The sequence below is a fragment of the Haliotis rubra genome, unplaced genomic scaffold, assembly GCF_003918875.1.
Source record: "Haliotis rubra isolate DU_JTF1 unplaced genomic scaffold, ASM391887v1 Scf716, whole genome shotgun sequence".
NCBI lineage: Eukaryota > Metazoa > Mollusca > Gastropoda > Lepetellida > Haliotidae > Haliotis > Haliotis rubra.
In genome coordinates, this window is record NW_025767431.1 from 214,653 (window position 1) to 232,897 (window position 18,245).

Consider the following 18,245-nt stretch of genomic DNA (forward strand, 5'->3'; position numbering starts at 1 on the left):
GAGATAATAATCCGATGTTTTTCATTTTGTCACGTTTCAGTTTTGGGGAATCGGTGGATTTTGTAGACCACGAGTGAACAAAATGTAGCCTGAAGGTTGAATTTACGTGGGTTTCTGTGTTTGTTTTGTTGGATGATACCCAAACCTTCATTAACAAATGTTCCCCTCAAGGCTAATGATTGTTAGCTTTCACTATTTCATCAGTTGATGTATATCGATCATGAAGTTGTCATGAACCTACGATACCGGTACCGTAAAATGATCATGAGCATATTAATAAATGTTACCATTCCCTAGGGGGATATAAACAAATAGTCATTAGCAAAGAGGGCCACGAGAAGCCCAGTCGTCTGCAGCGCCGCATTTCGCCATGTAGAGTTACGCCCCTTTGGTGTGGCAGGAACGTGTGTTCGTGGCTTCGTTACCCGATAAACCCTGATTTTGTGCTTAGGCTTAATACAATACTCGTGCTCTTGTGGTGTAACTATAATTGTAAAACAAAAAAACAAACAAAATAAAAATCTTCAAAATTTCACCCCGTGACTGTTCAAAGCAGGATTTAAACCGTCTCTGGACAAGCATTTAAAGTTTTGCAAACAATTTAAATACCATGGAGACAACACACTCCAAGAAATGCTATTATGTACCTAATTGGAATAATACTAGTCTATTCTATATATATATAGTGCTTAATAAGAATGTAACGTAGCATACAAAATACTCCAAAGGCTGGCAGTATATTCTGTTCGGTTGATGCCTCCAGCAAGCTTTCAAACATCTGATCTTACGCAATATATGCGTGGTATCTGTTCTTTTTAATTGATCATATTTGTGATCATGTTCTGTGTTTATTTTCGTTTCATATGTTATTTTGTATTGAAATCGTTATGTTGCATTCATTTGAGCCCAGTGGTTAAAGCGTTCGCTCGTCACGCCGAAGACCCGGGTTCGATTCCCCACATGGGTACAATGTGTGAAGCCCATTTCTGGTGTACCCCGCTATGATATTGCTGGAATATTGCTACAAGCGGCGTAAAACTACACTCACTCACTCTTAGCTGGCGATGATTTTGGTCGAATCATTCAATCTTATATTGATTAAAATTTGTTTGTAATTATATGGTTGTTTGTTTTGAAGTCATCCAAAAAATAAACTGCCTCTTGTTATCAGTCGCTACTACTCGCTCTCGAACATCACCTGTATGCGCAACACTTATACTTATTTACGCGGGGTTACTAAAGTAATAGGGCCAAAGGAGTTGCCTCCCTTTCCAACGCTATCTCAATGCCTCAGTTCAGGTGGAACTTGTTCGGCATTACTGTCTTTGCTTCAGTATTTTTCTCAAAACCCAGGGGCGGATACAGCTTTTTGAGAAGGGCGGCGGTGCACACTACTGAGAAAAGGGGGGGTGCACACTTCATTTCCACCCGAGTTTCAATGGTCATATAACAAACTTTCTGGACAAAAGGAGGGGTAGAACACCCACACCCACACCCAACCCCCTCACTCTGGATCCGCCTATGAAACCCACACTATACCCCCAGCCTACTGTATGTCCTTATGTCCGTATGTAAGATTTTGTTACCTACGATACCTTGCGTTGGAACATATATACTCTGGAATAGCTCGTACCTTGATAAAGAACATGATTACCATCATGAGTGCTGAGTGGGATTCCTCACTTAACAAATTACTCGTCAGTCAGGGTACAGCAGCAGCTGTAAAATAAGGACGCATTCCATCGTATCCCAATTTCGTAGATCAATGTTCGTGATATCAATCACTAAATTGTCTGGACCAAACTTGACTAATTACAGACTGTCGTCATATAGCTAGAATAATTTTTCTATTTTTTATTTGCACATTTTTTAAGGTACACATGTGATATATAGCTGGAATACTGCTGACTGCGGCGTTAAACAACAGGCAAACAAACACGTGAATAGACAACTTACACATTTTCTTTTTAAAGACGCGACAAACCGGTAAGTAGATATATCACGCGTATGGGTGTGCGTCATCATCAGCCAATGAAAACGCCGCACGTCACCGGATAGCTGTGCTCTCCGCGCCAAATCGTTTGACAGAGTGAGAGGTGTTGCTTGTTAGTCTGAGAGATGACGAAATTCGCAGCTGTAACGGTCATTCTTGGAGCCATTAGTCTGTCCGAGGGAGGTCAGAGGGATCTGATCTGCCCTCCGGGGACCTACAAGGACTTCGGGACCGGACAGTGCGACCCCTGCGCTCATATATGCGCATTCAAGGATATCACAGGGACTGCCGACGAATGTCTTGCAAAGTGCCCGGGTAGGTCAAATGGTGATGAATAAAACTGAATCATATTGCATTAAATGCATGATCGAAACTTACAACCGTACATAAACAAATCACGTATTTGCAGCATGTCATATTTGCATCTTACAAGAATATAGAGCTGCACAGTCTATATGATGCAATCACATACCACGTGTTTGGCAAACTGTCAAAATATGCCTTTTGCTAATATTTGCCGGTCAAAGCGAACATAACGGCTTAGTCGAGTGTAGTAAATGTTATGTTTTGGTATCAATGACCACATGGACATGCACTTAACGTTGCTTAGTGGTCAAACGTGAAATTAAGATGTTAACGCTGGTAGGCACAGGTCACGGAAGACCGGGTCGCGAGGCCGGCTAACGGGACTGGAGAGAGGAACCGCGTGATCTCTATAAATAGACATGATGACAGAATTTCTAAAGTGTTTTTCTGCAATTGCATGGTATTCGGGTACATTCTGAGATTCATCTTATGATATATGACGTCATTTGGTTTGTGTTATGATTCTTCCTAAAATATATTTATTTTCAACTCGTCCTTGTCCATGTATTTGCAAGTGTACGGTCTGTTTCAAGGGACGTAACTCCACATGACTTGCAAGACCAGATAACCCGACCACATGAAAGTTGGAAACATTTCGTCTTAAATAGAGGGCCAGATAAAAGTGAGCTGCAGATACATTTTAAGATATAATCAATAATTGCTCATATGAAGTAATTATGTACATATCAAATCAAACGTAAGTATTCGAGATATATCTTCGTTACGCTTTTCCTTCGTCGACTGATTTTACACTGGAATATTATGTATTGTTACGTATTACCAGGTTTATTCACGATATAGCTGAAATATTGCCGATGTGACTATAAATTTTAACTCACTCACTAACTCACACTACGTTGCCGGTAAGGTAATGCTATGAAAAGGTGCGAATTATGTATCGCGATACGTATCGCGTGATTCATACGTATCGTACAGGTGTATCGTGACACCTTCCTAGGTTTGTATAGCTGAAATAGATGTGACTATAAATTTTAACTCACTCACTAACTCACACTTTGAGTCACAATTTAACATCGCTATTCAGCTACAGTGCTATTTATTAACAAAATAGAACATCTCTCCGTCTCAGATCTTAGTTCAGGGACGAGTGAGTACACGTGTACTGAAAATATATAGTGCACCTGGCACAAGCTTACACATGTAGGAACAGATACTGAGATTACGTCGGTGACTTATTTATAGCTATGCGAGTCTTTCCGCGAAATAATTTCGAAAGGGAACCCTAATTGTTTTCAGATTCAAATACACTGAACTAGCGTTGTCTCTGGCATTTCCCTATCAGCATTGGTCATCTGACGATGCAGAATTGTAGGGAGGTGTGGGTGGTCATGGAGGTCTGGGTGGGAAGGAAAATAATGTGGTTCAGGGACTGTGAAATCTGACGTTTTACAATTTCATTGTTTCACACCCTCACTAGCTGTATCCGATTTTACGTGTGGGCATCATTTTTTTATGTTTCACATAGCCACCAAATTCTGAACATGGGTCGGTCGGACTGGGAATAAACCCCAACGGAATAAAGACAAGATTCAGAATAATGTTCTTGATTCTCATTTTTGTAATTCTTATTTCTCGCATTCTTTGGACTTGTGGCAGCGACTGATTTAAAGATAAACATTTTATATGACGAGACGGTACGTTTTAGGTTCGAGTTGGCGGTGTTGGCATGAGAAAAAAAGTTGTTATTTGGTGGTGGGGGAGGAGGTCGGCAATAAATTAAAAGGGTCGGTCTCGGGGATGAGAAAACACAGAAAATAATAATGCTGCCCTATTTAATTGGATTGACTTTCTGGCATCTCTCCAATGCTGTAGAACTGAGGAATCGTCTTTCTAGTCAGTAGATATATATTTATATCAGGAAATCGCCACAAGGATACAAACTGCCATAACATGCAGACCGCCGTACTGTTCTTTAGTCCTTGGAAACACGAGTATATTCAGCTACTTATTATCACAGTAAATTTAGTGATACGATTGATAACATCATGATCCTTTTTTCTCAAAGGATATGTATATAAAGTCATAACAAAACTGTAGTGGATTAGCCTACGTGTACTGGGCCCTCGAGGAATGGCGATCTGTTGTGCATGTGAATATTATGTAACTTCCAGCATCATTCGAAATGAAATGAATTATATTGCTCTCCGTGTAATCTGAACCTATACTGTGGTAGCGGATGTTATCCCGCTCTAGCCTTGTCAGTAGGAACTCGGAACCTGCACTGAAGCGTGGTGTTTCGACCGACTTCCCACACGCCGTCCCGGGTCGTTCCTGACAAGTCATTGGCGCGACGCACCCATGCACGCACGCACGCACGTACACACACAACAAAGCTACACTACACATCTTCCTGTATATTTGTATTCACTTTCATACTCTTTATGTTTCAACCTAGGATATTTTGATAGGAAGGGGGTTGGGGTGGGTCTATCGTCTCCTATAAGATCAATTTGTCCCACCTTTTTATAGCAAATTTTTCAACAATGACTTTGCTTTCCTCGTGTACCCGTGAAGAGCCGGGTTAGAATTGGTCTTCAACTACCAACGGGTGGTCAGGCTCGCTGACGTGGTTGACACACCTCATAGTATCTCAATTGCGTAGATGCTCATGCTGTTGATCACTGGATTGTCTGGTCCAGACTCGATTATTTCCAGACCGCCGCCATATAGCTGGAATATTGCTGGAGTGGGGCGTTAACCAACAAACCAACCAAACCTTTCATTTGGATGAATGGGTAACAAAGAAATGAGAATGACATGCCATCACATACTTTTCACGGATTACGATGGTTCTACTGGAATGGGTTATCTTGTTGAACATCGTACTTGTCTTACTCTAATGCCGTCTGATGTTTATACCGTTTTACAATCTTGCCAGATAATGATATTTATACGGCTGTGGCTAAGCGGTTTATCGACACACAAACCACATTGACAGCCCAACCACAGCACGTGAACGGTGTTCGGCACGCGAGACCAGCTCGCACATTCCATTCCCTCCCACGCACACTGATTTATGAATGACCCGGCTCTGTCACAGCGGTTGTAGCTTGAACCGGATACTTGCACGAGTCTCCGGGGCAGTGATTATAAGTTTAGTGAACGTTTGTAGATATCCTATGTATTATAGGAACAAGCTTTCCCTTAAAGAGAATGGCCGCCTCAGCGTAATGTGCGCTTACCGAGACTTTCCTAATGTCGGGAGACATGTACAGTACATGGACCTGTCGTTCAGTACTGACTTGGATCAAGGCTATCTGTACTGATAAACGCCGCCATGTTTATAAACACGCGGTGGAAGGTCTGTCACGCCTCAGCTCGTCAGGTTATGTCCGGTTATGAGAAAATTCAAGTGGGCAGCTTTATGCAATGAGGAAGTTTAAATACGGAACCGTTTTGCAAAACTTCCCAGACGACAGTAGGTCGTGTGCCGAATTGTCCATCATCACGTATCCTGCGTATTTGTACTGTCATTCTAGTTATCTAGGTCATTGGGGTGGGGGTGTCAAGAGTCGCGCACACCACCCCTTCTTGTCCTGAAAGTTTATTACATGACCATTGTAACTCTGGTGAAAATGAAGTGTGCACCCTCCCTTTTCTCAATAGTATGCACCACTCCTTTCTCAAAAAGATGTATCCGCCCTGTAGGTATTGATAGTTTGTGTACAGGTTGTGTTCCATCCTCAACAGGGTACGGACTTTGATAGTGGTCACTGTCATAGCTATTCACAGATATTATGAAACCTTTGATGACGTAATATCAGTCTAGCGTGAGTTCACCCTGGAATTCGGTCCAGAAGGAAGATGCGCATCAGGCTGTATGTGATGTCCACACACTTGTTCCATAAAAGCTGCATTTAGGTGACATGTTTTAAGAAAAAACACGAAATATTGTTGTTAATATCTATTTGGTTTGTATTGTTATGGTAGGTAGTAAACATTATGAATTTTGTATTCAATTGGAACAATCTATGTATGGATTGTATTTAGACCACTGATGTTTATCGCCGATATTTTTCGGTTTCCATGGAAACGATTTGGACTTTGTCTCAAAAGGGAGGGGTGTGCTTCGTTTCCGGAGCACAACACGAAAACAAACAAAATTTGGCAGATACATGTATATCAAACAGATCCTGAAATGATGCCTTTTGCTATTTGTTGATGTTTGTAATTTTAATTTTTCGATTTCCATGGAATCACTTTGGACTTAGTCTAAAAAAGCCAAGTTGGACTGAAAGTAACTGTCAGATGATTTGTTCTTTCAAAAGTGTAGGGGCAGGGGGGATTTGTCATCTTGTGATGACTCTTGTTATAAATGATGTTCTCTATCTATAAGAACTACGGAACCTGACGAGCCAGTTATGCTGCTGCAATTTCGTTAAAATTATCAGTGGACACAGCCTACATAGAATGACGTTATATATAAATATATATCACGAGAACGGTAGATCTGCTTAAAGTGATATCAATCAATACGTATTCTCTTCACTACGTCTTCACTCTGCCAGGGGGCGGTGGGGTAGCCTAGTGGTTAAGGCGTTCGCTCGTCACGCCGAAAACCCGTGTTCGATTCCCCACATGGACACAATGTGTTAAGTCCATTTCTGGTGTCCCCCGCCGTGATATTGCTGGAATATTGCTACAAGCGGCGTAAAACTAAACTCACTCACTCACTCTGCCAGAGTTTCAGATAAGCTAAATTTGTGAAATACGGTGAGGTGAGGTGAGGTGAAATTTGGTTTAACGTCGTGCTTGAGAATATTTCGCTCATATGACGACGTGCATGCGTGTGTATGTGCGGCTGCTTGTACTAGCCCAGACATAAGCTGGTTTTATAGTGCTAGCCCACTGAGATACCATGCCGCAGTGAAGCATGAATACCCCATTCAGACACATTATACTGACTCCGAGCCGACCAGTCCTTGTTGTACCCATTAATGCCGAGCGTCAGGCAGGGACCAACAAGTACCATATTTTAACGTCTTTTGGTATGACGGGGCCGGGGATCGAACCCGCAACCTTCAGCTCTCCGGGGTGACATACGGAAACTAAATCGCCCTTCAAAACCGGGTTGTTTGCGAAGAAATACGCATGGAGAAATTCGTTAAACCAATAGTGTATACGTAATGGCAAAGTCAGTTTTTATCTTGCGAACAGTATGCCTTGACAAATCAGTTCTGAATTACTAACTGCATCCGTGGCATACACGAACCCTCCTGCAATGAAAAATGCAATGACATGCAATATCTCGCTTATTGTAACACTAATATTTGCAACTTGGAAGGTGTTGAAAACAGCAAGGAGGTAGATATGTTTTGAAAGAAATACACTCGTCAGTTTACAAAATCCACCCGCCTGAACCGAAGAGAGTTTACTGTGAATGATGAGCCGAGTGTATACTCAGCTCTGACTGGGTGATGGAATTCACGTCTATTTTCGAACACGATTAACTTTAAAGGTGATTATTTAAAATCGTGATTTATTCCACACACTGATATCAGCTAACATCAATCGTAAAGCTGTAATGTTTCTTCGTGTGACGCTCGCGCCGTCACCTGTTGTGAATTTGAACTGAGAGCTCATGTCGGTGTTTTGAATTTGAAAGGATGTCGGATCCATGTATCATGATGCGTAAGGCTGTCGAGGAGGTCACCAGGTGATGAAAGAGGCCTAAAATCCTTTACTTCGACTACTTCCGACTGTCACCTGTGTCGGACAGGTGGTGTCCACTACTGAAGCTGTGTCCGTCAACTAATCTGTGTCCTGACATAGGTGGCAATATCTGAGCTGAGACCAGAAAACGTCCTCATGTCTGAAGTATCCCACCGTGTCTCGTTAGCCTCTGCCGGTCCGCCTACACTTCTAACATATGTTATATTTGGGATTGATTACACTTTCTTAGTAAAGTACATATTCTTGTACTTTTGTTGGGTTGAGTCCCATCCGGGATTCGAACCCACACCTTCAGAGTCAGGCACCTAATCGCCAGCACACAAAGTCAGCCATCTAACCCGCTCAGCCACCACCTTTCATCTGTGCCAGCATTGAGTAGATTTGTGCATTAACCACGTATATGTTTTATATTACCCACACAAGTTATCCGCACAACCTCCGATGTCTGTGGGGGCGGTGGGGTAGCCTATTGGTTAAAACGTTCGCTCGTCCCGCTGAGACCAGGGTTCGATTCCCCACATGGGTACAATGTGTCAAGCCCATTTTTGGTGTCCCCCGCCGTGATATTGCTGGAATATTAAAACCTTGCGACGTAAATCCTTGTCACTCTAGCCAATGTCTGTAAACTGCTTTCACATCGTGCGTGTGTGCCTTCATTGCTTCAGCTGTTCTCGCCAAACAGTCAGTGGTCGGGTAGGGAAATGTAGGTGTGCAATATTTGCCTACTATGCTTCTTCCTGCGTACATTTGCAAGTCTATACATGAAGAGATTATATTTTTATATGCTGACGCATTTGAAAGTTGGTCATGATAACCCCATTCGTTCGCTAGCAATGAGCTGATAACTAAAATAAACCACACAGTACAAAGTTATTGCAAAATACATCACTTATCTATCACTTGTCTGTAATGGGCTGTGTTAATAGAGATAACGTTTTGCCTCCTCGCTATATGTGTAAGGTTGTTCATATCTAAAGCAGTCGTCACTACTCGCCTCTTTCCGTAACCTCCACTATCATTCGGCTTGTCCCGGAATAACACGAGTTGGTCACGAATGATCTGAAAGATGTTAGGTGTACGTTGTAATGATAATTCAGACACTTGATTTGTTTGAAGGGAAAGGGCTCTGCTTTAAAATATGGAACACCTATGAGATTATAACCAGTAACTTGGGATTTTATTACACTCATTTTAATACAATCACTCACAAACCAGATTTACGGTGCGGTAGTTACACTGTGAAGGATCCCGGTCGACATGAAAACAGGAAGTTTAAACCGTCGTGAATAGAAAGCATAATGTTCAAATGATACTATCTTACTGTGATACCAGGTCATCGCTAGCTGTAATTAATCCTTACAGTAAGGCTGTGGAGGCGATGTTATCGGATGACTTGGTAGATAGGTTGTCACCGCACCTTACACTCGCACCGCGCACGTTCCACTGTGGCTTCTTTGGGTTTCCAAGTGATTTAACTAGACATAAACGGGCAGGTATTGAAATTCCCCTTTTTCCACCAAATAAAATAGCATGTAAATTTTGTAAAATATTTGTTTCAAATGTATCTAATTATACAAATTTGTAAGTTTCTTAGACCGATAAACCCAACATAAAATGTATCACATCGTTTTACTAAGTATCTGTAAAATGTGAATTGTGTGATTCTACATTCATTCATTCCTGCAGATCAACATCCACTCGAAATCATTTTTATAATCATGACAATAATAAACATTTTAAATGGCTGGTTAACAACATAGACGAGACATTTTACTCAACAGCATAGTGAGACCATGTATATTCCAATACGACTAGGATTAAAACGAACACCGCAAATATACCAATAGAAAACACCACAACTGGAGGTTCACATGCCGAAAACATCACAGTCTAAAACAACAGAGCTGCAGACCAAGAGGCAGCTCATCTCCTCACTGGTCCCTACATTTCCAACTGGCCCAGTGTTGCAACAAAGACTATAAAATATCACCACTAAATGTTAAAAACAGAATGATTTTCATCCGTTAAGGTGTAAAACTACCTCCGATTTTGAGTCCGGGGTCCGACTTTTCATATTAACCTGTAACTAAGGACACTTCATGTCATATGTTTTGTCCTTCCGACCCTTTTGTTCAAATGATCTTAGATTTTAGAAAATAGTACTGAAGTATGAAGTGTTTTAGTAATTATCAACGTTTTTTTCTGACAAACTGGAGTTTTGCGCTATATTCCAGTGGACGTTTTTCCAGTGGCATTCCTCAACATCCTGCCTCCTGTGAAAGATAAAATATTACTTTTGTAATGAATGGACAAGATGTTAGAAATTGGGAATGAATATGAGTATAAGTAATTGGGAATTGTCTTTCAGAGGTAAGATACAACAATGAAATCCCTTATGGAAAGAGCAGCATAAGTTGGGCATGGCAGTCTTACAAAAAGGAAGATCTAAAACTCCATTAATACAGTGTAATTCAGACTAACGCTTAGCCTCTGAATATAATAAATTGAAAAGGAGCCCCAGTGAGATAGGAGATTCATAATCTGAGGAATCTAGACTTGCTTCACTTAGGGCTTGAGCTTTGCAGGGAGGGCAAGGTGGTAGAGGAAACCGAGCGGTTCGGGTGCTGTGAGACAGACTAAGCGTAATCCTAAACCTTTTGATGCAATGGTGCTTCCTATTGTATTATATAGTTGTATTATATTTACATTTGGGTTTGTCTTTGTTTGAATTTCCCAGAATATTGGAGATATTGATGGTTTCATTTCTGTCTTTAAGCGGAGTTTGTCTGATAATCTTTCACAAGTTTGGTACTCATCCCTACATAATACAACCAAGTGTTCTAATTATATAGTTTTCATGTCCCTCCTTAATTTGAAACTTATCTCAGTTTAGATATTGCCCCATATTTAAAAGAATGGTGTGACAAAATTTAGATGTGGTAATTTTAAACTTAGTTCTGAGACTGGTAGATTTAACAATGTCCCTTATGATTCAAGATTTTGTCCTTTTTTCCAAAAATTATCCTTAATTTAATTGAAGATAAAATACATATTTTACTTTATTGTAAAGCCTACTTAGATATAAGGAATACATTTCTAGATAAATATTTGAAGCATCCTCTATCGCAACACAGTCTTGTTATTATAATGTCTTCAACCAACATAAATGTTGTAAATAATTTATGCCTATTTTTATATAATGTAAGAAAATAAAAAATCTGATGTTTCTCTGTACAACTCATACAAATTCATGCAAAATATATATTTACGAATGTATTATGGGCCAGTGGCCTATAACTGAATAAAATGTCTGTCTGTCAATTGATTGTGGGATGTGGGGTTTTGAGGACTTAAGCTTGAACTCCTTGCATTACAAAAGAGTAGGCCTGCCGACATGATCCGGGGAGCTTGAAAGATCACCTCTGTATATGCAAGTGTACACACGTATGGTTACATACTGGGCCGAAACTTTATCAGGAAACACATATAACATTCATACTTGTGTAAACTTCTTATCGTTAATCATCTGTCCAGAAACTTGAACACATGGATTTCTTCATTTGAATATGTGTTTACAAACATATGCCTTGCGTACATCTGTCAGTGTCAAAATTTTAATTCAGTTCATATTTTGCAGAAAAAGGGTGATTGAAAGACTTAATTATCAACTTGTTCAAATGTGGTCTTCTTATGCTTATGACTCAGGAAAAGCTACAACAAACAGATTCCTCAAATCCGAGCTTTTAATGGAACCGTATCTAAGTAAGCTTTCTCAAAGCCAGTGGTATCCACGTATTCAATTTCAGATGTCGCAGGTTATCTGTTCATCCAGGCAGAATGATGTTGTGATCACTTAAGCGAATCTAAGAAAATAAACTGTTTCACGGTAAACGGTTCACCACACGTTTTATGTTAATCCAAATGGGCTTAGAGAGTTTATGCAAAGGCATACTTCCTTTAGATAAATACATACTCCCTGTACTATTCACACATTGTTGTGAGTTAATATATGCCTATTGTATGTAAACGTAGCAAAGTGTACTGCAATCAGGCATGTAGTATGAAATATGTTGAACATTGAACTTCATATACCATGGGGGTAGGCAAGTGGTTAAAACGTTTGCTCGTCACGCCGAAGACCTGGGTTCGATTTTCCCCATGCTCACAATGTGTGAAGTCCATTTCTGGTGTTTCCCGCCATGATATTGATGGAATATTGTTAAAAGCGGCGAAAAACTACACTCACTCAGTCAGTCATATGGAGAATCTCACCAAAATATCTACTGATATCAATTATATCAACACGAGTTGATAAATATCCGAGACTTGCCGAGGGTATTTTTACTTTTATCAACGAGTGTTGATATATTTCATATTAGAAGACACTATGGTGAGATTTTATTTATCATCAAAAATCACTCTTCATTAGTTTTCAATGAAAATGTACTTCTCTGAACACGATACTGCCATTAGACTTGCAGTGCAGCGATGTCATAGCATTATGATGTCATCCCGTTTATATCAGGTTTGTACGTCATAGCATTGTGAGTCATGTACTTGGTGACGCCAGGGCATTGTACAAAATCTACTGTCAAACGATATCTCCCAGGAGCAATAGCTCCAGTGGAACACTGGAGAGGAATAAAATTCTGTTCTGTAAATTTGGCCTATGCGTCTGAATGTCGCATCCCACCAGTGGGTATAAGTCTCTCTTTCAACATTCCTGGTGTAGACATACCAGGTAGCGCTTTTCCCAGAGGTATTCCTTTATGCGAGATCACACAGTCTAAACTTTCTTCTTATTACGTCGTCTCCAACCGTAACAATGTTGTCTGACATGCCACTGTGTGGAACTCATGTATGGAAATACACACATGCATGCATGCACACAAACATCAGCAAGACAACAGTACATCCTTATTATTTGATGTGTAAATCTTTCTGGGCTTGTTCCTGGCCATATCGTCCATATTCCTGAGCTAATCCACAATATCAGTTTGCAACCTAATCGTGTCAAATTAGACGGTACTCGTCAATGTTGATTTGGTGCATTTCCTGGAAATGCGACGAGAGGCTGATTTTGTTTTTGCCATTTATTATCATTATCAATGTATCAGGGAAGGTAACCTTGTGGGGAAAGCGTTCTGTGTCTCGGGTTCGATCCCCGCATAAGTACAACAATTTCTGGCGTTGCCTTCTATGATGGCTCTAAATTGTTACTGAAGGCTGCGAATATAAATGCTGGTTCACTCACGTGATGGATAATGAACCTTTGTTACTCATGTATGCCAAGGCCCATTGAGCTTGCGTGTCATTAAAAACAACACCCTTTGCTGGTGGACAGGTCTGTATATTATTTCCCTTTCTGGATGCACAGGTCTGTATAGTATGTAACGTACTGGTGGACAGGTCTGTATATTATGTCCCTTGCTGGTGGACAGGTCTGTATATTATTTCCCTTTCTGGATGCACAGGTCTGTATAGTATGTAACGTACTGGTGGACAGGCCTGTGTATTATGTCCCTTGCTGGTGGACAGGTCTGTATATTATTTCCCTTGCTGGTGGACAGGTCTGTATATTATTTCCCTTTCTGGATGCACAGGTCTGTATAGTATGTAACGTACTGGTGGACAGGCCTGTGTATTATGTCCCTTGCTACGCGGACAGGCCTGTATATTATGTCCCTTGCTGGTGGACAGGTCTGTGTATTATGTCCCTTGCTGAAGGACAGGCCTGTGTATTATGTCCCTTGCTGGTGGACAGGTCTGTATTTTATGTCCCTTGACGTCGGACAGGTCTGTTTGTTATGTCCCATCCTTGGTGGACGGGTCTCTATATTATGTCCCTTGCTGGGTGGACGGGTCGGTATATTACGTCCCATCCTGGGTGGACAGGCATGTATATTATTTCCCTTCCTGGGTGGACAGGTATGTAGATTATGTCCCTTGACGGTGGACAGGTCTGTTTGTTATGTCCCATCCTTGGTGGACGGGTCTGTATATTATGTCCCTTCCTGGGATATTATGTCACTTCTCGGGTGGGCAAGTCTGTATATTATGTCCCTTGGTGGTGGACAGGTCTCTATATTATGTCCCTTCCTGGGATATTATGTCACTTCTCGGATGGGCAGGTCTGTATATTATGTCCCTTGGTGGTGGACAGGTCTGTATATTATGGCCCTTGCAGGTGGACAGGTCGGTATATTATGTCCCTTCCTTGGTAGACAGGTCTATACATTATATCCCATCCTGGGTGGACAGATCTGTATGTTATATCCCATCCTGTGATGACAGGTCTGTATATTATATCCCTTGGTGGTGGACAGGTCTGTATATTATGTCCCTTCATGGGTGGAAAGGTCTGTACATTGTGTCTCTTGGTGGTGGACAGGTCGGTATATTATGTCCCTTAATGGTGGACAGGTCTGTATATTATGTCCCTTCATGGGTGGAAAGGTCTGTATATCATGTCCCTTGGAGATGGACAGGTCAGTATATTATGGCTCTTGCAGGTGGACAGGTCTGTAAATTATATCCCTTCCTGGTGGACAGGTCTGTATATTATGTCCCTTGACGTCGGACAGGTCTGTTTGTTATTTCCCATCCTTGGTGGACGGGTCTCTATATTATGTCCCTTGCTGGGTGGACGGGTGGGTATATTACGTCCCATCCTGGGTGGACAGGCATATATATTATTTCCCTTCCTGGGTGGACAGGTATGTAGATTATGTCCCTTGACGGTGGACAGGTCTGTTTGTTATGTCCCATCCTTGGTGGACGGGTCTGTATATTATGTCCCTTTCTGGGATATTATGTCACTTCTCGGGTGGGCAAGTCTGTATATTATGTCCCTTGGTGGTAGACAGGTCTCTATATTATGTCCCTTCCTGGGATATTATGTCACTTCTCGGATGGGCAGGTCTGTATATTATGTCCCTTGGTGGTGGACAGGTCTGTATATTATGGCCCTTGCAGGTGGACAGGTCGGTATATTATGTCCCTTCCTTGGTAGACAGGTCTGTACATTATATCCCATCCTGGGTGGACAGATCTGTATGTTATATCCCATCCTGTGATGACAGGTCTGTATATTATATCCCTTGGTGGTGGACAGGTCTGTATATTATGTCCCTTCATGGGTGGAAAGGTCTGTACATTGTGTCTCTTGGTGGTGGACAGGTCGGTATATTATGTCCCTTAATGGTGGACAGGTCTGTATATTATGTCCCTTCATGGGTGGAAAGGTCTGTATATCATGTCCCTTGGAGATGGACAGGTCAGTATATTATGGCTCTTGCAGGTGGACAGGTCTGTAAATTATATCCCTTCCTGGTGGACAGGTCTGTATATTATGTCCATTCCTGGGTGGACAGATCTGTATATTATGTACCTTGACTGTGGACAGGTCTGTTCGTTATGTCCCATCCTGGGAGGACGGGTCTCTATATTATGTCCCTTCCTGGGTGAACAGGTCTGTGTATTATGTCCCTTGCTGGGTGGACGGGTTGGTATATTACGTCTCATCCTGGGTGGACAGGCATGTATATTATTTCCCATCCTGGGTGGACATATCTGTATGTTATGTCCCATCCTGGGTGGACAGGTCAGTATATTTTGTCCCTTCTTCGGTGGACAGGTCTTTTTATTATGTCCCTTCCTGTGTGGACAGATCTGTATATTATGTCCCTTGGTGGTGGACAGATATGTATATCTATGTACCTTTCTGGTGGACAGGTATGTATATTATGTCCCTTCGTGTGTGGACAGGTATGTATATTATGTCCCTTCCTGTATGGACAGGTCTGCATATTATGTCCCTTCCTGGTGAATAGGTATGTATATTATGTCCCTTGCTTGTGGACAAGTATGTATATAATGTCCCTTCCCTGGTGGGCAGGTCTGTATATTATGTCCCTTCCTGGGATATTATGTCACTTCTCGGATGGGCAGGTCTGTATATTATGTCCCTTGATGGTGGACAGGTCTGTATATTATGGCCCTTGCAGGTGGACAGGTCTGTATATTATGTCCCTTCCTTGGTGGACAGGTCTGTATATTATATCCCATCCTGTGATGACAGGTCTCTATGTTATGTCCCTTCCTGGGATATTATGTCACTTCTCAGGTGGACAAGTCTGTATATTAAGTCCCTTGATGGTGAACAGGTCTGTATATTCTGTCCCTTCATGGGTGGAAAGGTCTGTATATCATGTCCCTTGGTGATGGACAGGTCTGTATGTTCTGTCCCATCCTTGTTGACAGGTCTGTATATTATGTCCCTTGGTGGTGGACAGATCGGTATATTATGTCCCTTGATGGTGGACAGGTCTGTATATTATATCCCTTCATGGGTGGAAAGGTCTGTATATCATGTCCCTTGGTGATGGACAGGTCTGTATATTTTGTCCCTTTCTGGGTCGACAGGTCAGTATATAATGTCCCTTCCTTGGTGGGCCGGTCTGTGTATTATCTCCCTTCCTGGGATATTATGTCACCTCTCGGGTGGGCAGGTCTGTATATTATGTCCCTCGATGGTGGACAGGTCTGTATATTATTGCCCTTGCAGGTGGACAGGTCGGTATATTATGTCCCTTCCTTGGTGGACAGGTCTGTATATTATATCCCATCCTGTGATGACAGGTCTCTATGTTATGTCCCTACCTGGGATATTATGTCACTTCTCAGGTGGACAAGTCTGTATATTAAGTCCCTTGATGGTGGACAGGTCTGTATATTCTGTCCCTTCATGGGTGGAAAGGTCTGTATATCATGTCCCTTGGTGATGGACAGGTCTGTATGTTATGTCCCATCCTTGTTGACAGGTCTGTATATTATGTCCCTTGGTGGTGGACAGGTCTGTATATTATGTCCCTTGATGGTGGACAGGTCTGTATATTATGTCCCTTCATGGGTGGACAGGTCTGTATATTATGTCCCTTGGTGATGGACAGGTCTGTATATTTTGTCCCTTTCTGGGTCCACAGGTCAGTATATAATGTCCCTTCCTTTGGTGGGCCGGTCTGATTATTTCCCGTGACGGTGGATGTGTCTTTTATTATCTCCTTTGGCTGGGTTGAAAGGTCTGTATATTATATTCCTTTCTGGTGGACACGTCTGTATATTATGTTCCTTTCTGGGTGGACAGGTCCGAATATTATGTAGCAGGGACATGTCTGTATATTATTTGATGCGCTTGTATATTATTTCCCTTCCTGGTGGACAGGTCTGTATATTATGTCCCTTGCTGTGATGGACAGGTCTGTATGTTATGTCCCATCCTGGTTGACAGGTCTGTATATTATGTCCTGTATCTTATGTCCCTTGGTGGTGGACAGGTCTGTATATTATGTCCCTTGCTGGTGGACAGGTCTGTATATTATGTCCCTTTATGGGTGGAAAGGTCTGTATATCATGTCCCTTGGTGATGGACAGGTCTGTATGTTATGTCCCATCCTGTGATGACAGGTCTGTATATTATGTCCCTTGGTGGTGGACAGGTCGGTATATTATGTCCCTTGATGGTGGACAGGTCTGTATATTATGTCCCTTCATGGGTGGAAAGGTCTGTATATCATGTCCCTTGGTGATGGACAGGTCTGTATATTTTGTCCCTTTCTGGGTCGACAGGTCAGTATATAATGTCCCTTTCTTGGTGGGCCGGTCTGTGTATTATTTCCCGTGACGGTGGATATGTCTTTTTATTATCTCCTTTGCTGGGTTGAAAGGTCTGTATATTATATTCCTTTCTGGGTGGACACGTCTGTATATTATGTTCCTTTCTGGGTGGACAGGTCCGAATATTATGTAGCTTGCTGGTGGACATGTCTGTATATTATTTCCCTTCACGGTTGATGCGCTTGTATATTATTTCCCTTCCTGGTTGGACAGATCTGTATATTATGTCCCTTGCTGGTGGACAGATCTGTATATTATGTCCCTTGCTGGTGGACAGGTCTGTATATTATGTCCATTCCTGGGTGGAGAGGTCTGTATATTATGTCCCTTTTATGGTGGTGGACTGTATAGGTCTGTATGTATTATGTCCCTTCCTAGGGTCCATCCCTTGGTGGACAGGTCTATATATAATGTACCTTTCTGGTGGACAGGTCCTTCCTGGTGGATATGTATATTATGTCCCTTCCTGTGTGGGCAGGTCTGTATATCATGTCCCTTACTTGATGGGCCGGTCTGT

The 18,245-nt window shown here is 41.8% G+C and overlaps 1 protein-coding gene across 1 annotated transcript in view; it reads left to right on the plus strand.

Annotated features, from left to right (window-relative positions):
- Positions 1 to 2,099: 2,099 nt before the first annotated feature.
- Positions 2,100 to 18,245, plus strand: part of LOC124259278 — a 34,995-nt gene continuing 18,849 nt past the window's right edge. The window contains exon 1 of the mRNA XM_046693385.1: positions 2,100 to 2,308. Within this exon, the coding sequence (XP_046549341.1) occupies positions 2,119 to 2,308 (190 nt within the window). The 5' untranslated portion in view covers positions 2,100 to 2,118. The remainder of the gene's footprint in view (positions 2,309 to 18,245) is intronic.